At 40.6% G+C, this 25,106-nt stretch overlaps 3 protein-coding genes across 4 annotated transcripts in view; 1 reads left to right on the top strand and 2 right to left on the bottom strand.

Annotated features, from left to right (window-relative positions):
• The window catches only part of pex14 (peroxisomal biogenesis factor 14), a 45,620-nt gene extending 36,291 nt beyond the window's left edge, over window positions 1-9,329 (bottom strand). Inside the window, exons 1-2 of the mRNA XM_006785520.3 lie at window positions 9,238-9,329; window positions 6,925-6,975 (exon numbers count right to left, since the gene is read on the bottom strand). Of these exons, the coding sequence (XP_006785583.2) occupies window positions 6,925-6,975; window positions 9,238-9,273 (87 nt within the window). The 5' untranslated portion in view covers window positions 9,274-9,329. The remainder of the gene's footprint in view (window positions 1-6,924; window positions 6,976-9,237) is intronic.
• A 1,614-nt stretch (window positions 9,330-10,943) lies between these two features.
• On the top strand, window positions 10,944-17,086 carry dffa (DNA fragmentation factor, alpha polypeptide). Its single transcript, XM_006785519.3, has 6 exons — window positions 10,944-11,139; window positions 12,413-12,571; window positions 12,679-12,833; window positions 12,937-13,141; window positions 16,097-16,224; window positions 16,747-17,086. The coding sequence occupies exons 1-6, from the start codon at window positions 11,049-11,051 to the stop codon at window positions 16,969-16,971; spliced, it is 963 nt and encodes a 320-aa protein (XP_006785582.1). The 5' UTR covers window positions 10,944-11,048; the 3' UTR covers window positions 16,972-17,086.
• Window positions 17,087-19,926: 2,840 nt separating this feature from the next.
• masp2 (MBL associated serine protease 2) lies at window positions 19,927-23,512 on the bottom strand. Of its 2 annotated transcripts, none has more exons than XM_087833685.1 (6): window positions 23,451-23,512; window positions 23,158-23,280; window positions 22,888-23,065; window positions 21,789-21,920; window positions 20,417-20,613; window positions 19,927-20,189 (listed from the first exon to the last, which is right to left on the bottom strand). In XM_087833685.1, the coding sequence occupies exons 1-6, from the start codon at window positions 23,469-23,471 to the stop codon at window positions 20,010-20,012; spliced, it is 831 nt and encodes a 276-aa protein (XP_087689811.1). In that variant the 5' UTR covers window positions 23,472-23,512; the 3' UTR covers window positions 19,927-20,009. The 2 variants fall into 2 exon arrangements, with proteins under 2 accessions (XP_087689811.1, XP_087689810.1); XM_087833684.1 differs by having other exon boundaries at window positions 23,158-23,380; window positions 23,451-23,510.
• Between the last annotated feature and the right edge of the window lie 1,594 nt (window positions 23,513-25,106).

Here is a 25,106-nt window from a genome sequence, read left to right on the forward strand (position 1 = left end):
TACATTCTAACATTTATTAGAGGTGACAAACGAGCATTTGGTCCACTCGTGCTTTTCCACAATGCAGCACTCATTCAATCCATATAAATTACAGCTGGGATAGGGAGTGCAAGAGCAAATTATTTTATTATATGTATGCATGTATGACTCTATAGGGGGTTACTAAGACAAACAGGGAATTACTTGATTAGGCCAACCGTGGTTTACAAAGAAAGAAATATGAGACTGAGGGTTAGGCCAATGAAATTTTAGCATAAATGTTTGGCTCTTATTCAAATACCTAAAACACACAGACTGCTGTATTGCCGTGGTACTACACTGCACTACTGTGCATTTCATACAGGGTAGAAACAGCTCTTTTAAATATTGCCGTTCCAATAGCTTATCCTTAGTTAGCACTAATATTATTCAATTAAAAGAAACTTGCCTAAAAGGCAGTATTATATTACATAATTAGACAGGGCAGCATTTTCAGAAGTGTAGTTACAAATGCACTGAGGGGATCCCAGCATTTGAACAAATATCTAGCGCTGTAGGGGAGCTTGCCGACAAATTAACAGCTAATAACTTACTGGGAAGCAAGATAAAAAGAGAAAAAAAAATGTTCCCCAAAGTGTCAATTACAAATAATTTTTCCTCTGATTTCTACACTTGTGAAAGCACGATATGCTAAAAGGCATTTTTAATAGTGTGCCAAAATTGCAGGATATCCATTTCTTTTTCTTTTTTCTTTTTTTTTTTAACGCTCTGAATTTATTAAGAAAGATAATTCAGCATCGGCAGCAGGACTGTTTAGGATGGCTCCGAAAGCATACGACTCCCATCTGAGAGCATTTAGTGGACTGATAGGAGAGACAGACAGGTGCAGGGACATGGGAAATGAAGGAGGATTCAATCAAATTCGTGTTCATTAAAATCCGAGGACATCACAAAAATGAGAAAGATGCTGACAAATCAAAGGGTCTCAGTACCTGAATTACCATAGTCATTTACTTATTAAAGCCAGGATGCTTCGTGTCAATCAAGAGCCATCACATTCTCCATTTGCAGCGGAAAGCCACTGTAATTGCTTCTCATACTAATCAACACAACTTGTGTAATTATGCCTTGAAAGTGACATTGGAGGCTGAGAGCGATGTGAGCAGTCTTGACAGCAGAGACATCTCAGATTCATCAGGAGATTTCCAGCCTCGCTGCAAGGAGACAAGCCACTCTCAGACCAAGTTACTCACTCGAGCAGTTTACAACCATAAACACAAAGAAAAGATGATAAATCAAGCTGAAGTAATTACAAAGCAGAATAGAGAGTATAAAGGAAGCTCAGCTCAATAAGACCACTTTCCCAAGTATATTGAGGCAAAATGACTACGCTGTAATTAAACTGGTGTCGTATTTCTGTCATTTCTTAAGTAAACATATTGTGACAGTTCACTAAATTGTGGGAGAATAGGAAATTACAGCTCTGTTACCATGCTGTTTACATTAATATACTCGCAGAGACAAAAAACCCTGCAAATAAAGTTCTAAGTATTCATTAAAGTTTATTGAATTCAGCTTAATCACAGACTTTACATATGTCTCCAAAATGAACTTTGCGTAAAACTAACTTCAACATTCCTCTGCGCATTGGAAAACTACCCAAACCATATTCCCAGGCTGCATCTGTCACTAGTCACACTGCGGCCCAGCCAGGAAGGTCAGAGCGAGGTCAAATTACAGCAACAAATCAAGAGCCACGGTTATGACATTAAACTCCATCTACAAAAAAAAAGGTGCTTATTTTTGACATACAGTGGCAACAGCTGCTTCTTCATTTACTGGGAACTTTACAGTGAATTGAAGGCCTTGCGTCGCTTTCGTCAAAAGACTGAAAACGCTATTGTCTGGGGCTGGCAACTGGGATCTAGTCCGGCTCAGCACACAAGGCAGAAACCACAAAATAAAAATAATTTATAAAATGGGTTGGACTCATCTGTGCTCATCCTTTTCAAAGAGGTGGGTGGAACCAGCACCAACATCAAAAAGGAGTCGACTGATAATTCTGGCATTCTGCAGGGGAATAAGCGTAATGATTTCATTTGCGAACAGAAACGAAGATGAGGGATTTATGGCTCATAAAAAGTTCAAACGACAGAAAAACCAAAATCTTTGTCTGTGTCATTCCTCGCTCATGACCTCCAAACTTCAGCACGTGTTGAAGGCCAAGTAAGAAAATGCTCTTTTGTGGCCAGATATGAGAAAAACAAGTACATTTACTGACATAGAAAACAGAGGCTTTTACAGGAAAAGCCACCGTGATTCACCCCCTGCGTTCAACTCTAATGAGTCAAAAAGTGTGACCTGCACTTAAACAAGAAGTCACAGCCAGAAGCTGTAAACTCATTTTCCCCCCCATCCAAGCCAGCAACGTCGGCAGGACCTGGAAGATGTGCTCCGAGCATGCACGATAAATCTGACGTGAAATCATAATCATAAAAGCAATTAGCTGACCCTGCGCCACTCGTCCTTGGACATGACAGTGAGAATTCATACAGAGTCCTCTAAGGAGGCTGGCTGCCGGGTTGGGCGAGGAGGGGGAAAAAGTGCAACACAGCAACAATAAAATGGAGGGCCCTTCCTGTGTCATTAACCACTGAAACAAACAGCGCATGATGCACAATGAGCGCTGTGAAACAGAGAATTGAGCCTTGATGCTTTTCAAAGGGAAAACTTCCCCGCGACCACTAAACTCGACTGTGCCGTGCAGATGTTCCTTTTGTAAAAGTGCGGGCACAGAGACACGCAGACACAGTGCTGTACCACTTAATCCCCACCCCCACTACATTACATCACCTTGCACTACCTTGCAGTGTGAATACAGCTTGCAGATTACATCTTAAACGAACTTACTTATTTAGAATCACCACAAAAACACGAAGGCGGACGCTTTCGACACCTCTTTGATCTGTGCTTTTTGCAGAGTGTGTCGCATGTTTACAGTAAGCATGACAGGATACAGAGACTATTGACTATGAGATAGGTCCGATCAACCCGATCAACTGCTTTCTCTTTCAAGGAGTGCACTACTTTCCCCCCACCTTTGGCGCACAAATCCACACAAATCCACGCACACACACCCACAGAATATCTTGCCATCACTTCCCACTCAGTAATTACACCAAGGCCGAACTAGTGGCTGCCACCTAGTGACCGTCTTCCCCAATAATCATGAAATATCTCTATGGCTCGCGCCCCCACTCGGACCATAACTCTCCTTTACTGCAGACAGCTCCAATAAAGGATTACAATTACAATTAAAGTAATGAGCAAAGAGGAAAAAAGGAAAATCTCAAAGAAGGATCCCTTGACTAACTAAATGGTAGCCTAGTTCCTTGACAGAATGGAGTTACTATAGCAGGCTCATTACTGGCTCCCATTTCTTATTCTGCCCCAATCATTAATTTGGAGCATGTTGAAACCTGGAGTTGTGGAAAAAAAATTAAAATAATAGCTTTAAGAGTGATGGATGTGAAATGAATTGAAATGTGATTGTCAAATTAGAGATTCACTTCTTGTTATTCTTTGCTTTATGGTGGCTGAAGTGTAAAAAAAATCTACTGTATGTACATTTTTAGGTTAATCTTCAAAAGATTTCTACACTCACTCACATACGTGCATATTTAGGGTAAACTGATATTAAAAGGAGACATCTCCTTTAAACACATGTTCCATGGGAAAAGTCATTGAGGGCAAAAAATAACTGAGTCAAGACCCGAGAGTAACCTCTGACTTCCTGGTATCACCACTGTGTTACATTTGTGCTACACCCACGCACATGTGAGGAAAAAAAAACCCTCAAACATATGAGCAACATCTGTCTGCCTGCAACTCACGGGACTCAGCAAAAGACCCATCAGGGAAGGGAGAGGTGAAATGAGGAGAGAACGATCCAGAGAACAACAAAAGGGGACAGCGACAGCAGTGGTTCCTTCATGTCTTTGGCCACACCAATTACTGTTGGCAGGTCCTCTGCCAACCAGCCAGGTCCCCCACAACTTCTGCACTTAACACACTGTTCCTTTTATTCCCTCTCTGTAGCGAGATGGCTATTGCAGAGGGGCTACGGAAATTTGGAGACTGCTGAGCCAAAACAGATCACTTCAAAGCGGCTTATTTAACGCTTGCTAAATTTTTCATCACAGTCGCTTAATATCCTGGGGAAGGAGAGCTTTTGAAGTTGCTGTGAGACCGGGGATGTTCTTCTTACCGTTCTTTTTCCCCTCCCTCTGCTGTGCTAAAATCCCCAAACCTAAACACACAAAACACGCCCAGTTCACACTATCTGTGTCTACATGTGCAAAGGGTACAGAAGCACCTACTGCAAACAAAAAACCACACGCTTTCATACCCACAAACAAATATGCACTTCTTAAACTGAGGTTGGATTTTTTTTTCAGTGCAAAGAGTAAAGAACGGGGTAAACGGTAACCTAAATCTGTAAGAATTGCATTTAGCGATGACACATGACCCTTTAGTTTGTGATCCGAGGTAGTGAGAGTATTTCCAAAGAGTTCCGAGTTAATCGGCTCAAAGGAAATTAAGGAGCAGGAATTCTAATAAGAACTTTAACTTTATTATTCAGGACAATAATTAAAAACTTTTAAATAAAAATGTACCTTTAAAGTACACAAGTACAAAGCCAAATTCATCCTAACTGTTCTTTCATATCATATAGTTTCTAACAGGAGAAAAGAAATGTAAACATTTTAAAATATAAATGCATAAAAACTATAATGCAGCTTATTTTGGTGAAGTGACTTTTAATTTTATTCCAATGGATCTGGTTAACCTGTCAAAATATCTATATTAAGCCAATATATTTGCCAATTCCTTCCTGTGTTCTCATTTGGTCGGTGGAATTTTTGCTCATTAATAGCATCGTCATGTGTTTGGCTGATTTTAAAGGCAGTCAGAGACAGTGTCTGAAGGAGATGAGGGGTAAGCGCAGGGTGTCACTACAGGGAGAGAGAGCACAGAGACTGGGGAAAGACTAGTAATAGACTGGCTGGGGTAATGGTCATGGCAGGGATGAGTGGAAGGTGGGAGGGGGTGGGGATTTGAGATGGAGGCAGTCGGGGTAAGAGTGAGCAAACAGCAGTGCCAGGGGCAATAGCAGCGGCTGGCAGCGACTGGTGTACCAGTCAACCGTGAAACACACACTCACGCGGGCTCTCCCACCCCTTCTTCTCGCTCTAACCTGCAGGTCCAGATATCCCTGTCTGGCCTGGTATAGTGGCAGAGGCTGTGGCACCGACCCCTGAGCTGGACCCTCCTGCCACTGAGGAGGGTCCATGCCGTGCAGTGTGCCAGGGCCTGCTGATCTGGGCGAGGTGAGTCAGAACCTGTTAACATGACTGGTGTCCCCAGTCTGACATGCACATGTGCACATAGATGTTATGCAAATGTGTGTGTGTGTGTGTGTGTGTGTGTGTGTGTGTGTGAGTGTGTGAGTGAAAGAGAGAGAGAGAGAGAGACTGCTTTTCCTTCTTTTCTGCCCTTCCAACCCTGCCAGCACTCCCTTTCCTCTCATCCAGATAAAATCCTTTCAGACACAAATTTCAATTATTCACCTCATCCAAATAATGCCATGTGACAAGAATTATCCCTACTGTAATAATCCACTTAACTGGGAAAGAGCAGCTCATCAAAAAGAGAAAGGAGAAAAGGGGTTGGAAGTGAGGGTGGTGGTGGGACTTGTCAACCGGTCTCGAATTCCTCATAACAAGAATTTCTTCCCTTTTTTGAGGAGACAGTCTTGAAGCGCACTGGGATGATGAAATTGAAGTAAATTGAAAGAAAGCCTGGGAGAATGCTCCCACAATCAATAACCCCAGGATTAAATTAGCCTTGGCATGAAGGGATGATGGGGGGAAGATGAAGAGTGAATGGTGGTGAATGACATTGAGACATGTAGGCTGAACAATACAGCACTTCTATAACCTGCATGCTGTGCCTATACAAGGACAGTGAGTGTACCTGGGATGGATTCCATCCCACTTAGCAATTACCAAACATTCCTGGTTATAGTCATCGCTTGGGCCAAGCATGCCTTATAAACACTCTGCACATTACTGAAGAGAAAAACTGACATTTATTCTTGTTAAACACCACCTTATAACACCTTTTTGAGGGACTAACACCTTCAAGTGCCCTTTGGGTTTGCACAGGAGTCTACATGGCGAAGAAACTCCAAATTAGCAACTTTCCCGACCCAATTCTGACACAGACTAAAAGGATAAACAAAGAACAACAAAGATGTGCAGTCAAAGTTTTATGCTATGCATGATTAAAGAAACTGTGGAACCCATTGCTGCTGTTAAAATAGACCATTTTCCTCTCTAAAGACCAAGAACATAAAGTATACTCTCATTACAGCTTGGGGACATCATTGTGATGTATAAAGTGACTGTCTGCTAATTGGAAGCCTTTAATACTGGATCTCCCTGGGGAATGTGTAATACAGCCAAATAAAAGTCTTTAAATTATCAGATGTTAAGGTGGGGGGGGGGGAGAGAAAAACCATCATAATCTTCCTCAACTATGCATCACCAGATCAAGCCAAGAAATTAGAAGATTTTCATTCTTTCAAAATCCCACTAATGCTTGAGTTTTAGTAAAATCCACACTTCTGAGCACTAGTATTAAGAATCACAGCGTGTGCCATGTGAGAATATCTGAAATATTATTTCCAGCCATTATGATACCTTATTCATTGCTTTTTGTTTTCTTTACAGGAAATGTAATTTAATATTTGCATCGTTTGATCCAAGATGCTATTTCTTTCCAGCTCTCACTTACATTAGCTTCATTTAATGTTTCTGTGGTTACAGTCAATGTTTCCTTACCAATAATTCATGTAATTCAGATTAAGGAATAAATTCTTACCAGTTCTTCTCTGGGGCTACGTGCTCCATCTTTTCCAGGCAGAAGGCCAGGCTGAGAACATAAACAAACATTTGTATTAGAGTGCCATCTTGTGGAAAACAGAAGTAATGTCGGTTTGAAGCTTGGTAACTATGGTCGCCCTTTACAAGCACAGGGTATGTAACATTGCTGGCTTTATAATAATAATAATAATAATAATAATGGATTGGATTTATATAGCGCTTTTCAAGGCACCCAAAGCGCTTTACAATGCCACTATTCATTCACTCTCGCATTCACACACTGGTGGAGGCAAGCTACAGTTGTAGCCACAGCTGCCCTGGGGCAGGCTGACAGAAGCGAGGCTGCCATATCGCGCCATCGGCCCCTCTGGCCAACACCAGTAAGCAGTAGGGTAAAATGTCTTGCCCAAGGACACAACGACCAGGACAGAGAGCCTGGGGATCGAACCGGCGACCTTCCGGTTTAGCTGTTGAAGTGACAGTATTCGGTTATTCAGGTATGGGACACTTTTACAATACTAGGCCTCAAGGCTTCATTCAGGCATATCAACAACATTTATACAAAGTGCTTCAGCACTCTTTCACACTTGGCATATTTCTGCAAAATGATCAGGCAACTCTTACACTTAAAAATTGCTCCGTTTATTAGGATCCCCGTTAGTTAGAGACTGAACCCTGTCAGAACCTGTGTGAAGTACAGAACACAGTGTTATCTGCTGCTAGATCCTGATCAAAGCTGCCTGAATTTTGGGGATAATTCACTGTGACTGAAGTTACTTCTGTGGTGTCAGGTACATAAATGTGAGCAACTCTCGTGCATTTGAAAAGCTTTTGGATGAATTGTGCTGTTGTATGATTCTGCAGGTATGTAATAAACAGAGAAGAAAGAGTTCTAGAAACTGCTGCAAGTATCAAACTAACTACCAACCTAACTTCCTGTTAGCTTTTATCAAAAGTTAACTACTGTCATATCTCAGAAGTTTTTTAACCTGTTCTCATCATGGCAAAGAGTTTAGCTTCATGCTGTACTCCATAAACATTTCCCTATGTACAGTAACAGATGGGAAACTGTAGAAATTGTGAACAGGGGAAAATTCACAACACAAATAAAGTGATTGTGGAAACTGAAGGGTATCCATTTCACTGTGACGTTTATGGAGCAGTGCTTGTAGTAGAATGTGGACAGATTTTGTTCTATTGGCAGGAAAATAAATAAATTAAAAAAGGCTATTTTTCATTTCCACAAGATTGGGTAAGAAAACATTAATGACATAAATGGACTGGTTCTTATTTAGTGCTTTTGTAGTTTGCCATCACCAATGTGGGAATGTGTTTGTGAATGGCTGGATGACTGAATGTAGTGTAAAGCACTTTGGGGTCCTTAGGGACTAAGTAAAGCGCTATACAAATACAGGCCATTTACCACTTTCTATGTGAGCACTCAAAGCACTTCATTTGCCCATTCATACAAACACTTTTTTTCTAGGCCTTAGCACTTTCTATGGAACATTCACACACATTCTAATGAACACATTAGAAAGCAACTTGGGTTAGGAAATTGCTTAAGGATACTTTGGCAAGCACACTTGAGCAACAGTCTGTATGCCTACAATTAGTAGATGACCCTCTCTACCTCCTGAGCTACAGTTACTGTTTAGAGAATTTTAAAAACAATAAAAATGTATTTAAGGTGTTTAATGTAACTAAGCATCTCTCAAATATGTACATAAAAATCTTTTGCATTTCTCTACAGCATATATAAACTGATTTTTTTGTGAAAACAACAGCATCTCGGCTGTAACAGCAAAACGTAAAGTTGTCACTGGTGACATACATGAATAAAGACGCTCGATGACATTTGTTTTGGGGGGCTGATGAGTTCAAAGATAACACTGTGACTGCAACCCAACAGAAACCATCAGGTTTATTTGCCTACACTGACCTTTGAGTTGCACCTACAGTTATCTGCACACAGTAAGACGAGGCTACACGCTCAGATGCAATTGTACAGCTGTACCGTTTGATGACAATGGCAAATATAGTAACTATGCCCTATTATTTTCGACACAATATGGCAACTCTAAATGACGCCCCTTCCAGTCCACTTGTAAACACACTCATGTCTCAGTGACAACTTTTGACTCGAAACCTAGCTAGCATGCTAACTAGCAGGCATGCTAATCTCAAACTTGGTGAGCATTTCCAGGCACGCGATGCCAACGTTAAGACATCTAAAGCCCCGAAATATCTAAAACAGTTCACTACCGCACATGGACATTAAAAAGAAACCGCTTTTAATGCATATAGAGACCTGTGTTGTTGCCTCAGCTTGGTCGTTGGATGCCATCTTCTTCTTCTGTTCCTTCAGCCACACTTCTTATTCTGGTATATTTCTACCACGCAACATGCTTTAAGATGCACTACTGCCTCCTGCAGGTGAGTAAGGGACACTGCAGGATAAGTCTAACTCCAAAGTATCACTCACTATTCTTACTGTCTGTTATTAAAAACGCTACAATTTAAAAGCACATCAAGTTAGGTTTCAGCCTCCTCATAGCACATTTTCATGCTCACACACCTTCAGTAGATCTTATACTGAGACTTCTCCGTGGTCAATGTTGATCACTGTCTTTCTTTCATTGCCAAGAAAACTTCTTTTTTGTAAATTGTTTTTATTTGTTTTGTCTGTTTGTTTTGTTTTTGTCATATTAGAGCCTGTTCTACTTTTAGACTTAATGTCAGCTTCATCATTTCCTAGGCTGAACACACCCTTGTGCCTAAAGAACAAGAAAAAAATCTATACAACAAAGCCAACAGCTTAGTCACGAGGTGTGGTAAGTCCCTACTTGTTGAAACGGATTTGCATTCAGCCACCAGATAATAGCTTAATATGGCTTTGCCCAGGGCCCCTTCAGAAACCATAATACTTAATGAATTCACAGCAAGAAGATACTATTTATTTACAGTAGTTCATAAATAATAAAAATAAATAAATAAAACTATAAAGTCATTTGCTACAACAACCCCCTAAAAGTTAGACCCCTAAATACTAGACTTACAGCATTAATATTATTGTTTCAGGTGACACTGTGATGTAAGTGGTGCATTTTTGAACCATATAAAGCAGTCTTCTTTTCTCTCTCGACTACTCTCTTTAGGGGTTGCCACAGCGGATCATCTGCCTCCATTTCATCCCATCCTTAGCATCACTTCTGTCACATAACCCTCTGCATGAGCTGTCCCTATGATGTACTCATTTCTAACTTCTAGTTTCTGATTTTTAATTTCTGGTCAATTGTAATGAAAATTTTAACATCTTCAATTTTGCTACCTTCAGCTCAGCCTCCTTTGTGTGTGTGTGTGTGTCAGTGCCACAGTCTCTAAACCATACAGGTCTCAGTACCATCTTATAAACCATTACTTTCACCGCTGTTGCTATCCATCTGTCTCAAATCACCCCTGATAATCATCTCCACCCGCTCCACTCTGCCTGTACTCTCTGCTTTGGATGGCTGAACCTAGGTATTTAAACTATTTAAACCCACCCACTTTTCAGTATCTGTACTCCTGGTTTCACTGTTACACAAATTCTTTGATTCTGACTTTCATTCCCCTTCTCTCCAGACCATACCGCCACCTCTCCAGGCTCTCTTCCACCTACTCCCTAGCTATTTATTCTCACCACGCAATTAACCAACCAAATGTCCTTAAGAAAGAAAAACAAAAAAGAAAGAACTGAACTCCACTGTCAGGCCAGACTTTTGTTGGTCGCCATCTAGCGATCATTTGCGGTAGTCCAACTTTGAGCTTTTTAACAGGAGCTCGGAAGGACATGTTATTATTCTCATATTTCTTATGTCTAGAGCTTGAAAATAGTTAATAAAAGATGTTTTTAAAATCCACTCAAATTAACGCTATAGAGGTTATAGTGTTATATTCAAACTGTAAACACAAAGGCAGTTCTTTCTATGTATGTGCTAAACTACATATCCCAGATGCCATAGCGGCACGGCGGCAGTTCCGTATTCGAGGATAGTGGTAGCAGTTGATAGCTGCTGACGATAATTGTCAGTATTAAGGAATAAGAAAGCACAAAATCTGCTTCTCTAAACGCAGACTACAATGACGGATAAACCGTGTAAGGTGTGCAATTTCACACGACAACAAACGCATGGGCTAGTAGCTATTTCCATAGATGAGCTTAAGAAAAAAGGTAAGTTGTCATGACTTTACATTCCTGAACTTTATCATGCTAGAGTTTCTTTTTAATAAAAGCTGTGTATTCATTAATGTTGAACGGGTGTGTGACAGTTACGTGAAGTACCGTCTCACGCAGTCAAACGTTGTGGGTGCAATATTTAAATGTTTAGTTTGCACTGGTGCTGAGCGCTAAAAGCGGAGTCTCATATTGCGAAAGTGAAAGAACTTCATATGTTCAGTGATTTTTGAGAGTGTCGGGAGGCACTAACATTACAACTGAGGTGATTATTGCTATTCAACAATAGTTATTGCTGTCGATAAGCTTACTTATCTAGTCGTGTGTGGCAGAAGCAGCACCCCCATTTTTATCCATCGTGTTTAAACTTGCAGAAGCTTAACATGAAAAGTCATTGCTCTTCCTGCTCATTCCTAGAAGGCTAGTCACCAGGCGTTACCCCCAGACTTTTTTCTCTTTTTTTTTTGCATTTTTCTCTTTTTAATTTAAAAAAAAAAAGCTTTTTAATAAAAGTGTTTCTACGTCTTTGGTTGTTATGTGTCAGCAGAGTTTGGAGGAGATAAGGCTGGGTCCTTGATTTTGAAGCCACCTACATGACGATACTAGAAGTGTATTTCTGATTCTGATAAAGTCTCCTGTAACTGCCAGTGACAAAACTAGGATGCTATCTGAAAACCCCCCTCTTGGTTTTGAAGCTAGCTTAAAGTTATAAATTGCCTTTATTCCTATTCAATATACATAAATAAATACATGTATATGAAATATTGAGCTGGGGCACTATTAAACTAGAGGTGCTGATTCATAGCTGTACAATTTTAAAAGCCAGTGGAAGTAAGACATGTTTTGTATTGCAAATAGGAGCAGCTCTGATGAAAGGGCTGGTGACTCTTTAAATGGACTGACTTGTTTGACATGTGGAAGTATGCTGAATCACCTGATGAACAGGTGGTGTCTGAGGGATTACTGCTTTGAATATTTGGCTTATGGGATACACTAATACTGATTGTTTTCCTCTGAAATATGGGCGGCACTGTCGCCTTACAGAGAGAGGGATCTGTGTTGGATTTCCTGGTTCCCCCCCACAGTCCACAGACACGCATGTGAGGTTAATTTGATATGCTAAACTGGATTCGCGGCCACCTCTTTCCACAACAGTCAGCTGGGATATTGAATCGGATGGATGGATACAACCATATGGCTAAACACTTTGAAGTATAAAAATAATCTGGGACACTCTATAATATTTGTAGTTTCTCTGTTCTTTTAACAGGTCGACAGTGTCTTGGGTTCAACTCCAGTGACTCAGTCACAGTGGTCCTAGAGAATGATGGGACAGTAGTAGAAGATCAGGCTTACTTTTTGTGTTTACCCTCAAACACAAAATTCATGCTATTGAATGACAAAGAGAAGTGGTCTCCACCTTGCAGGAGTAAGCAGGTTTACTCTTATCTGACATTTTTCTGCATCCTTTTTATCATCAATCATTAATATCCCGGGAATGCACCACCTTGTGTTAATTTGATATTTACTTTTTAGTTGATGGTGGCACAGCTTGGATGGCTAGGGATTCTGTGATTCTGGAGACTGATACTGTGGACAGCTCCAGTACTGTAGCACCTTGGTATGAACTGGCTCAGCAGCTGAAGCAGGACCTGACTACCATTATTCTCATGTCTGAGGCGGACCTACAGGTACCAACATTATATGTCAAGTATAAGAAAGCGATAAGTGTGTTAATCAATCTAAAAATAGGAGCCGCCAATTGTATTTTATTGTTTTGCTTTGCTTTTTCAGACCTTAGTGGATGCCCCATGCCCTGAACTAGCCTCTGCTCTGGGCTTCCAAGAGAAAAAGGCCCAAGAGCTCCAGGAGACGCTGCAGAGGGTTTTGGATCGAAGAGAGCAGGAGAGGCAATCCAAGGAATTGCTCCAGCTTTACCTGAAAACTGTGGAGCAGGAGAACAAACAACAGGAAGAAACAAGTCAGCCTTCTCAGGGAGGTACGGCTGTGTCATTTTGAGGTGGTTGCCATGTTTACCGTGTGGAAATAGTTTGTTGAGATAAAGATATGAAAATCAGATTTCCTGATTATTGTAGTGTGACACGGATACACAATATAAACTCTGTAACAAGTTAAGTCTTGCATAGAAAGCTGTTTCTGTGTCATTATTCAAACTGGGATACAGAAACTTTGTGAACTGCAGTACTGTGCAAAAGGTTGGAGCCACCCTTTATTTCTTTATATTTTGCTTCCAATGAGCCTGACTTTTTTGTAATTCTTCTAGGTTGCCTTGAGCAACAGTTTTTCCAACGCTGAAGCCTTGAGCTTCAGCTTTTTTGACATTTTTCTTTGTCCATTGGCTGCTTTTGTTTTTACTCATTTTCAGTCCGTGTACCTGACCTTTTTTAGGGAAGGTTTTCCTCTGAGAGGTTTGTTAAGCCACTTAACGCTGACCTATGAGACAAGCTTTAAAAGGCGCCTAACTCGAGGGAGGAACCAGCGTTTTGTCTACACATAACAGACACCATAGCAAAGTATCAATGTTAAATTGAATCTTTGGGCGCTTTGTTACTAGCAGTGTGAGGCAAAAACACATCATTTGTTTCCATTTTTTTCAGTTGAATCAATGAAAATGCCAAAGGTAAAAATGTGCCAACATGGTGACTGCCAAAAACATGCCAAAGCTTTGGCTTTTCTTAGCATGGTGTGCAGTATGTTCTTAAAACATTTGAGTAAACTGGACAGTTGGCGGACAAAAAAGTATCTACAGCAGACAAACAGTCTATGTAAGTCATGTCATGAAGAAATAGAAGAACAAATCAGAGCTGACACAGGATGTAAGAGATGCTTCTGTGGTGCATCAGTTGTTCCATCTACTGTTCACAGAAGCCTCATCAGACATGGTCTCAGTGGAAGGGTGGCAGTCAAGAAGCCATTCTTATGGAAGGGAAACTGGGAGAAATGGGTGAGGTTTTCCAAATTATTCAAGAACTGGACTGAAAATCAACAGGGAATCTGAATTTGAGATTTTTGGTTCATATTGTCATCAGTGTCCACAGAGGACGTCAGGAGAGGGGTCCAAAACCGAGTGTCTGTAAAACACACTGGAGGCTCTGTCGTGGTTTGGTGCTGCATTTTAGCCCGTGGTGTTGGGGATCGTGTCAAAAATGATAGAATTATGAACACACAAAAGTTAGATTTTGATCCACCATGTAATACTGTCTGGAAAGAGTCAGAGTACTTTAATAATTATGTGGGTTACAGTTGCTCCAAGACAGTAACAGTAACGGACTAAACTAATTAAATAATACGGTATGTTACAAAGTTTACAAATGTAAGAAATAGTACTAACAAATACAAATCATTCAATTGATGATATCAAGAATATTACACAGGTGAAGTATATATGATTGACATTTAACTTTAACCTGTGAACTTTGTCATTTTCTATTTTACTGTAGAGCATGTGCAAAAGTGTGTAACTATTGCAGTGTTTACAGTGTATTAGATGGAGAAGTTGAGGGAGATGGGCAGGAATGATTTCCTGTGTCGTTCAGTGGTGCTTTTTGGTAATCTCAGTTTCTCACTGAACATGCTTCTGTGGCTAGCCAGCACGTCAGGGAGTGGGTGGGAGTTATTATCCAGTATTGTCCTTATCTTAGACAACATCCTCCTCTCAGACACCACCCTAAGGGAGTCCAGCTCCATCCCCACAACATTAAAGGCCTTGCGGATCACTTTACTGAGTCTGTTAGCATCTGTGACCCTCAACCTGCTGCCCCAGCATGCAATAGCATAGAGGATGGCACTGGCCATAACAGACTCATAGAAAATCCTGACCATTATCCAACAGATGTTGAAAGACCTCAGCCGCCTCAGAAAATAGAGATGACTCTGGCCCTTCCTGTAGAGTGCAACATTGTTTTGTCCAGTTTACTGTCCATGTATACTCCAAGGTATTTATAGTCCTCCACAATGTCCACATCGACCCCTGGATTGAAACAGGGGACAAGGTTTTCCTGGTCCTCTTAAAGTCCACAATTAATCCTTGATCTGATTGTATTCATTTTTCAGCATGACAGTGATCCCTGCCTAACAGAGCTCAGGTTGTGTTGAAGAGCAAAGGTGGTCAAAGTCAATTCTTCATATTTCACTATGAACATGGAAAAAGGAACAGCAATTTATTGAAATGTGCAAGCATAAAAGGAAATGCAGTGTTTTTGAGACAGGCTGTGGTAACAAAGTGTCCAAAGATACAATTTAAAATTGATGCTCATCTAAGATGTCTGCTATGTGTAGACACAACATGTGTAACTCAAGATTCATCCCTTGAGTGAGGCACCTTTTTATGACTAAATGATTCATAGGTCAGTGTTATGTGGCTTACCAAACAAAAAACCATTAATATGAAAAGAAAAGGGTGCTTATACAGTTCCCTCTGCGTAACAAACATGTAATCAATAGATGTGATCAATATGCACGAATACACCCAGCAAAATAATCAATATAGTCCCATGACTATGAAGCCCTCGAGATAGGTAATGGCCCCAGATGTACAGATGTTAGGTTTTGTACTCAACCTAAGCACTCAAAGCGCTTTATACAACATTCATACAAGCAGCTTTTTTATTTCGATGCCTGTTTCAATCTAACATTTACACACATTCAAACACAGAAGGGCAGCAAAATAAATAAACTATCTTAAAATATGTATTTTTATTTCTAAGTGAAGGAGGTTCAAACAACTGCAGATGTTATTAGTCAACATGTATTATTTTTCTTTCTTAATTTGTTATCGGTTCATTCTCTTAATTTCTCATGAGGGAAGAGCTGCACTTCTATCTTTTGGTCACTAGGTGGACCTGTTGTTGTTGTTTAATAACCCCACCTGAAATAATCATTTACTATGTTTAAAATGTTTTGAAATGTGTCAAAACCTGTTTCAATATCTCAGGTGCCGGGGATGTGGATGTGCCAGATGGAACGGAGGTGGATTCTGCGTCTGGATTTATGTCCAGGACTTTGATGGTCCTGAAAGGCAAAACATCGCCAGAGACCAGGCTTTCCACTGAGGATCTGCAGGTAGCCTATTCACACAACTCTGATTAAGTCTGCCTCAAAGCATCAGCAAATAAAAACACCCCAAATGTGTACTTTTACATCTGTTGTATTGTAAATGTTGCAGAAAATCCACTCTTTCTGAGAACTACCAAGAAGTTCAAACTGCAAATTTAAACAGGCACCAGCAAATGAGGTGCATTTACATATCGCAGAAATGTGGGGCAACTCCATTCAATGGTCCTACGTCATCATATTCCCACGTCACTCCTTCTGCTGTAAGGCTTGTGTCGTAACACACCCCAGTGAGTCTGCTGCAAAATGATCAAAGCAAGCATGTGAAACTGCCCATCCTGACACACTTAAAACACACCCCTGCGTCATCAGTTCTGATATAATCCCATTTACTTTAGGTACAGTGTAAGCACAAGACTTTGTCAACCATCTCCATTTGCATTCATAAACTTATGTTAGTAGGGCAAGCCAGTGTATCGCCTCATATGTTCCCATATCCACTATATGGAGCTCCCGTCTGTGTGTCTTTAGATGGTGGTGGCCAGAGGGATGGGAGCTATGGAGCAGGTGCTGGGCTGGGACAGAGCGAGGACGTCCGCGCTGCTGCAGGCCTGCGAAGCTGAGCTGACCACACGTCTCCAGCAGATTCAGGCAGTGCAATCTATCAGGAGCAACACACAGCTGCGCGGCAGCCAGCAGTCCAGCAAGAGGAGGAAGGTGGAGGGCGTCGAAAAGCAAGCCCAAGGCAGCAACTAGGCCGAGACTCTACCTGAGCACAGACTGATAAGAATTCACTACCAGCCTCAGGCCCAGCAGAGTAGGATTTTTGCCCTGCGTTACTGATAATAACAAAACTGCTGGAATACATGAATCCCAAGTGTTGACACTTTGTAAGATTTCAAAACCACTTGAATGCTTTTGCCTCAAGAGGAAGCTGGATGATTTACACAAGTCATGTTTATCAAAGACCTTAACCACTTGGGTTTATTTTTTTTAACTGGCTTATTTTGTGTTTCATGCTGTGAGAATAACTACAGATAAACAAATCTAAACTTAGAGCTATAACTCAGTATTTGGGGAGATTCTCTTATTTCCGGCAACCTCGCTAGTTGACAGAAAAGTTGCTGCGCCTCTAGGCCAAAGTCCAAGGTTCACTGTTGTGTATTTAAATAAAATGGGTCTTCTAATCTAACTCACATTTATTTGCTTTATCACAGTGAGAAAGTTTTGAAAAAGAAAAAGAAAGAAAGTGTTTTTTCTCCAAAAATGAAGAACTGTTGTTTTAAGGCTGCCTGTTACATTTATAGTCATCATTACACATATTTTTTCTTTTCAATTTTGCCTTCTGCTGCCCCTTAACTATTGCTATGATTGAAGGGATGCACTGCATTTGAGATTATAGATCTTCAGTTTACACAGGTAAAAACTTACTTTTAATTAGTTACAGAAAGCTAAACACATAATTTACCTTCTGCTGTCCTAAAGTGAAAATCTGGTATCCAGGTCATCCTGATATTGCCTTGTTAATGCATTTTTTAAGTCATATTTTTTAGCTATTTTTGGAAACTGCATTAAAAGTCAAGGAGTTTTTTAACGAGTGTGCTGAAAAATCTTGAAATATTTGTCAAAACTGTGCACCCTAATGTGAAATTTCACTGTGTGATGTTTTATGGAATCTGAAAGAGGAGAAGAAATACCTCATAAATAATGATGAGTGCAGAAACGGGAATAAATACAAAAGGGGAGCAAAAATTGGCCAGATATGTTTGAATTGGTTACACAGACACGTTCGTTGCTTTAATAATAAAAAGTTAGATACATGTTCATTCATATGACCCCCGTGTGTGTGTGACATTGTAGCTTATTATGCATGAGGCTGCTGGCAGTGTGATGTAAGAGGGTGTGGACAGCGTGTGCAGTGTCCATGTGACTCATGGGGATGTATCTTTTCTCATGCCTGTCATCTGTGTCCTGAACAATGAGCACAAATGAAGGATCTGAATTTACAGAAAGACCTCTTCTTTTTCGTGTTGTGGGGAAATTACAATGTCACTGCCAGCTTGTACTTTCATACTAGATACCCTTTAAGTGCAGCATTTGTAAGCAGCTTATAATTACTCGGTATTGTGTCCATGTATGCCCAAAAAAAATAAAAAGTTGTGCCTCAGCTCATCAGCAAGAAAAACTCCAGGTTGTAGGAGGCTGTTTTATATTAATTTTCCAAAAGTAGCTAAAGGAAATTGTATATGGTGGTACATATTTATACATGTTACATGGTGGAGGAGGGATTTATATTTTATTTCTTTCATTAAATGTGCCTTCAGACTTTCCATAGTGCTGTTGTCCCACATTATTGTGACAGATATTGAAAGCATTTAGAATCCAATACAATCCATATGGAGAAAAAAAAAAGGAAAAAGTTCAGTACTTTTGAGATTTCCTCAAAGGCTTTGCACTGTCAAGTGACACAGCAGTAGCGTTTGGCCTTAAAACCAAGGGATCTCCTTAGTGATATTGAATTTGAAGACTCTAAACACCTATTAGTGAAGGTGAAGGAGTATGCGTGGTCAGGAACATTATTACCAATGACAAAAAAGCAGCAGTCTCTGATATTGAGACTTTATATTTCTCTCTATAGCAACTTAACTGAGTTCGTGCACTAGTGTAATAGTGATGGGCATATTAGCTATAAGCCTGACAGCCTACTGGCAGCGTGCTGCGGCTGGATATTTTTCAACAGCTGGTTAATGGGTTTCATGGTGTGCGTAATTCCTGTGGAATTAGCTCCAACTAGGCTGGACAGTTAGGAGTGAGCGCGCGAGAGCACAGGAGCGGTCAATTGCTCCGTCATGTCTTACACCTTCCATGCGGATTAGATTATGACTTAACGGCGCTCAGGTAAGAACTGCAGGTTTGCTCGGTAAGCACACAGGAACCCCGAGGGGCTGTCTGGTATTTCATGCTGTAAACAAGCCTTAATCCCGTGTGGGCTGACGGTTTACAGCGCACATGTCCACACAGGACCTCGTATTTCTGTTGGGTTGAAAATGACGAGGTGATCTGTGGGTCAGTAGCTACACATCATGCTCTGGGTTGTTTCCTCCAAACTACAAAATATGTGGCTGAGAAAAACAGCACAATCAAAGCTAACAAACTGTGGTTTAAGAAAGTCACACGTTCACTGAAAAATTGCGCTGACCTAATTCTGCGGGAGAAGGAAGAAGGAAATCAAAACACTGGAGCAGAAGAAACAATAAAGATAAATCGGCACAAGTATTTTTCTGTCACTCACTGACACCTTCAGACATGCACTTTTGAACCATCTGAGGTGCACACGGCTGGAGGAAATGTTGTGTGGATAAGTCATTTCTTTGGACTAAATAACCCTATAATGATTGTTTTGATAGAGGAGCGTAGCCGGGATTGTTTAAGAACAAGCTGCATAATGTATGAAGGTTAAATGACTAGCATACAGCGCTTATTGGACCAGACTTACTGACATCTAGACCCTCTTAAATGATTTTCTTATTTCTTCAATTCCTTGGCTAGATTAGCGGATGACTGAAATCCCCCACAGCAATTTGAGGAAACCCAAGTTAATGAAAATGCTCGTCTGACTGCACACTGTTAGGTTAAAAGTTGGACACATGGTATTTATTGTAATGAGCAAATAGGATCTAAATAACACAACAGTTTTATTTTAATCTCTTTTTATTTGTCTATGTAACAGAGAATAGCAAGATCTTACACAAAATAAGGACAATTAGAAACAGAGTCCATGAACTGTAGTGCCATCAGTCTGAAGTCAAAGAAAGGGTCTCTGCCTCGGTACTGGTGTACTTGATCTTCCATCCCTTGTTTTTTCCACTAGAGTCGGACCTGAACTCAACGCGCACGTCATAACTTCCCGTGTGAATCCGATCTGGCGGCGTTGGGCCACAGAAGGGCCCATACTCTTTTCCAGCTGTTGAAATCTTTCGTGTCGGGACATTAGATAGAATTAAAAGAAATAAATAAATAAGCAAGCATGATTCAGTCCTAACTGATGTCTGGCTAAATATGCATGAAACCGCAATAGCTATACAGTATATCACCCAAACAGGACAAGTCAGTGGCAAAACCACCTCCACGAGCATGAGGAGGAATACATTGCTCATTCATTAGCTTGTGTGTGTTCAGACTTTGGAGTCACACAACTGACCTTCAACATATCATACGGACAGGGGGCTTCTGGATGTCCTTCTATGTCAAAGGGTTCCAGGAAGTTCAGGATTATTCTGGAGCCCTCTGGCAGACGGATGGTGTGGTTGCACCGGCTCATAGGTGGGTAGGGGTTCGGATAACCCGGACTACTCAGAACCCCCGAAGGAGACGTCAGCACCTGGCTCTGGCACGGCACTGCGAAGAAGACTCATGCACTAAAAGTGATCATTTTGAGGCACTGATTTAACCATTTTGTAAAGCTGTACCGACAGCTGCTGGGTTCTGAAGTGCTGGCTTTAAAGAGTTTTTGATTAGAACAAAATAATTGTTTCACATCAATTGAAACATTTCCTGGCATCATAAATGATGAGATTCATTTAGGTTTTGCCTTTTTGTCCCAGCAAATGTGCAGATGTTGCCTCAGACAAAAACAAATGAGGATTGCAAAGAGGCAGAGTTGCTGTAATTCATATAATTAGTACAATCTGTAGGCAGATAATCATTTTTGCCTATTCATCGCATGATTTGTTTTGTCACCCTTTTTCCTCTGGCAAAGAATAATAATTTAAGGCACATCAGCTCGTAATTGTGATTAATTACCTTGTGTCAGTACATTATTAGTGCTGCACACAGGTATCAATTTTTAATGCCATTTTGAAGTCGCTTTTCCCTCAGGAATCGACAGTAATTAACCTCGCCTTACACCAGCTGGCAGAGATCAACTACTTTGTGCATCAGTATGCTTTTTCAGTCTGAAATTAGTGAGCACAGGCCAGCTATGACAAAATGAAATCCAGTACGGAGCACCGGCAAGTGTGTGCCCTGTGTGAAATATCACCAAATTGTTTTTTTTGGGGGGGGACATGTTTTTTTCATGCAGTAGTTGGAATAATGAGAGCATTTTGAATGACAAATGACAACAATTAGACTTAAATACAAGTTTACAACGCAGCAGTCTGATCCCATTTCTACGCTCGTCTTCAAAAGTCTGATAAGGAACTATTCGTATTTTAATGGCCTTAAAAAAACCCAAAGACACTCTGGGGTGTGCTGCTGTGCCAACTGAAAGATTAGGCCATTTCATGTGTTTACATCGTCAGTGAATGCAGGGAAATTGAATGCGTTGTTGCTGTCTCAAAGCAGAGGTCAGACACCTGCTTTTCTTCACTGTAAATAGTGTTTGCTGTTTCAGATTTGAGAAGATCTGAGCAGTAGCGTGTTTAGCTCCAGAAATACCCTAATTACAAATCAATATAGTCAGACAATGTATACCAAGTTCTTAACGCTGCACCCTGCTAAATAGCTTTTGACCCACAGTGATTGAGCTCAGATAAACATGCCTCTTGAGCCTCGCTCTGTATCGTTCTTACCTGTGCAGGATCTTCTGTTGTCATGGAGAAGGTATCCTTGTCTGCACGTGCAGTAATAGCCACCGATGTAATTGTGGCAAAAATGATCACACACTCTCTCCCCTTCTACCTTGGACAGGCACTCATTGATGTCTGTGACAGAGTAAATCAATAAATATGCATCCCCTCCCCCATCCATGAACACACCTGAGAATGAGTAGAAATCTGCTAAAACCTTTAGCCTACCAAGCAATCTGATGATTATTTCCTTGATTTACATCGCGCTGAAGTGCAAATGCCATCATGGCCTTCAAAATAAAAGACACTTTTCTAACTCAGGTGCATTTACTTCAGTGGTTCTCCAACTGTGGAGTCCCATTGGTGGAGTATAGAGCCAAAACAGGTGGAGTGGAGTGTGGAAACCAAGAGAAAACTGGACTGAAGCTAAGTTAACACACTCTGATGCTCTTCTGATGGTTCTGATTGTGGATGTCTGATTTTTGTTTTAAAAAGAAGAAGAAGAAGAAGAAGTGGGGATGTGATCAGTGAGGGGTCTTTTTGGCTTCCAGACTGGGGCATAAGGGTAAAAGTTTGAAAACCACTGATTTACTGTTAAAACTTACACAGAAACTAAATGAATCTGGTTCATGCTAAATCTGACTCCCAATTAGCTGAAACTAAACAATGATCACAAAAACAGTTTTTTCATAGGCTCTGCAAAAGTCTCTTGGGTGTGCCACTGCAGCCAATTAAAATAACAGTTTAACTGTGGGAAAACACATTTTTTTGTTAACTTCAGAGTCATTTAAATCCCAAGAGAAGATAAAGAGGAGGGCCTGTAATGAAAGCACCATGAATAAATAACAGTTACATTATATATAAAATTAAGAGCCTTCTAAAATAATTTCTTGATGTGGGGCATTATTCCTGCTGTTTTCTAAATATTACATTGTATTTGTAGTTTGGTGTCTGACTTTATTAATGTGAATTAATTAAAAGAGCTGCATATACCTGTGAAGACTGCATTTCAGTAGAAACCTCACTACTCTTTGTTCTGTGTAATTACAACTGAGAAAAATGTGTCTCCCTTCTGGCAACAAATGTCACTATTTTGCATCACCTTCTGAGGTGTAAAATGCTTGGAAGCCGGTGAATCGTCCCTCGTTAGAGTAGTCACTCCTAAAGACCACTGACATGAGGTTTCGGGCTGACAGGATGATTGTATTCCTCGGGGTGCTTTCATGGTTCTTCCCTTCCTCTCCGCAGAACCGCAAGGTTTCATTCCCCTCTGCCAAAACCTGGTTTGACAAGGTCAGAGGCCTTTTAGTGAGCAAGCTACTGATGCCAAGTCAGTGCACATAATGGGAGGCTGACTTCCTCCTACATGTACCTGGATGTAGTCATATTCACACTGGTCTGAGAGTTCCATGCTGAAGTGGGTAAAGTAGAATTTGACCCTGTGGCCATCTGGGACAGTGATGTTCCACACTACGTGCTGGTTGTCAGGGTAAGGCTGGGGGAAGTTGGGAGAGGTGAAGGTGCCGTATAACCCTGTCATTTCCACACTCAGCGAGACATGGAGTAGAGAAAAAAGAACAACAACATAGAGGCCACTGGGAAAAATTAGGTGTGATGGCATCAGATACAAGGATTGCTTTGTAAAAATGAATAACTAGCACTCACCCGGTCATGTTGGGCTCTCATTCCCCGGACAGTGCCTGTGTAGAAATGGTTTGCTTTCACTAATCTGGGGGTAAATGAACTCAGCTGTCCTGCCTGGTTGACATTTAGGTAAACAAAGTGAGCGGGACACATGATCACTTTGTTTTCATTCTCCACCTTCTTCGGTTAGGAATAAATCAAACGGATGTATGACAGCAGATTCATTTCTATGAGACATTTTATACCGTTGGCCACAATATTTTACTACAAAGATTAGAACATGTCCTATGTATTAAAAGTACTGCACTGCAGTGAATAATATCTCTCTAATAGACTCCAGCTTGTCTTTACACATTAAGAATAATTACGGAGTTCCACAGGGTTCTGTACTGGGACCAGTTCTATTTACATTATACATGCTGCCCTTAGGCTAGGTTATTAGAAGGCATAGCATACATTTGATACCAAGCTTTATTTCTAAATGAAGCCACATGATACACACCAATTAGTTAAATTGCATGGATGTCTTAAAGACATAATGACCTCTAACTTAAAATAGTTAATGCATTTATTACTTCTAGGCTTGACTATTGTACTTCATTATTATCAGGCTGTTCTAGGCAAGGCTACTGGGGACTTCCCTTATTGCAATGAGTGATTTTTCTTTACTTCTCTCTCCTGATTCCCTCTTCTCTTTTCTTTTTCATTCACCCCCAACTACTTGTGACAGATGGCTCCCTCCTTGAGCCTGGTTCTGCCAGAGGTTGCTTCCTTTTAAAGGGGAGTTTTTCATTTCCACTGTTGCCAAGTGCTTGCTCAATATTAAGTGAAGCAACTGTTGTTTTAATTTGAAACTATATACATAAAATTGAATTAATTGAATATATACTGCGCCGAAGTGTTGTATCACTCTCAATCAAATATCACTTGTACTACACACAAATGTTTAGACAGTGATGCTGACCAGACTTAGACAACTAATTATTTTAGACGCTGCTCTTATAATGGCTAAGCTGCGAGGTTGTTAAATAAAAGCCACAGAAAAATAAATACACTATACCCACAACATTTACCAGGCTGGCCCTTTTGTTTGCACCTAATTACTTCATTAGGGGTGAAAACATTCAGTGGTATATCAACAGCAGTTTCCCGGCGGATGAAACCAGATTGCATCAGTTTTTTTCAGCACTTCGCCAAATGCTTTGGGTCAGACTTCATTGTAAAAGCTATTATAATGAGGGAATAGCAGCGTATTCATGCTGTTTTGATGGAATATGTATATTGATGTTATTCAGAAGGGACTGAGGCCTTTCACCCAGCAACAGTTGTACAATAAACTGCTTATAATAACCAAACCCACATTTTCCCTAACATTAAAGCTCTAATGGCTAGTACTCAAAGTGAATTACAATAATTATCCACATGAAACATCAAAGTTAAGTTCCCTTCGCACCTTTTTGATAGTACTCTTTTTCAACCATTACCTTGTTGTTTTCCTAATTGCAAGCCATAATGCTGGGCAACAGTAGAGTGTGTGCTCATGCCAGATGTTCTCCTGCTGGATATCATCCTGCTGCCACTCAGGCTTTTAGAATCCAGTGTGATGCATCAACAGCAATGACACCCTCTGACTAACTTCATCGTGAAAATAAACAATTAGTAGCTATGCTCGCTGAT

The sequence above is a fragment of the Neolamprologus brichardi genome, chromosome 20 (assembly GCF_056152115.1).
Source record: "Neolamprologus brichardi isolate AB-2024 chromosome 20, ASM5615211v1, whole genome shotgun sequence".
Classification (NCBI taxonomy): domain Eukaryota; kingdom Metazoa; phylum Chordata; class Actinopteri; order Cichliformes; family Cichlidae; genus Neolamprologus; species Neolamprologus brichardi.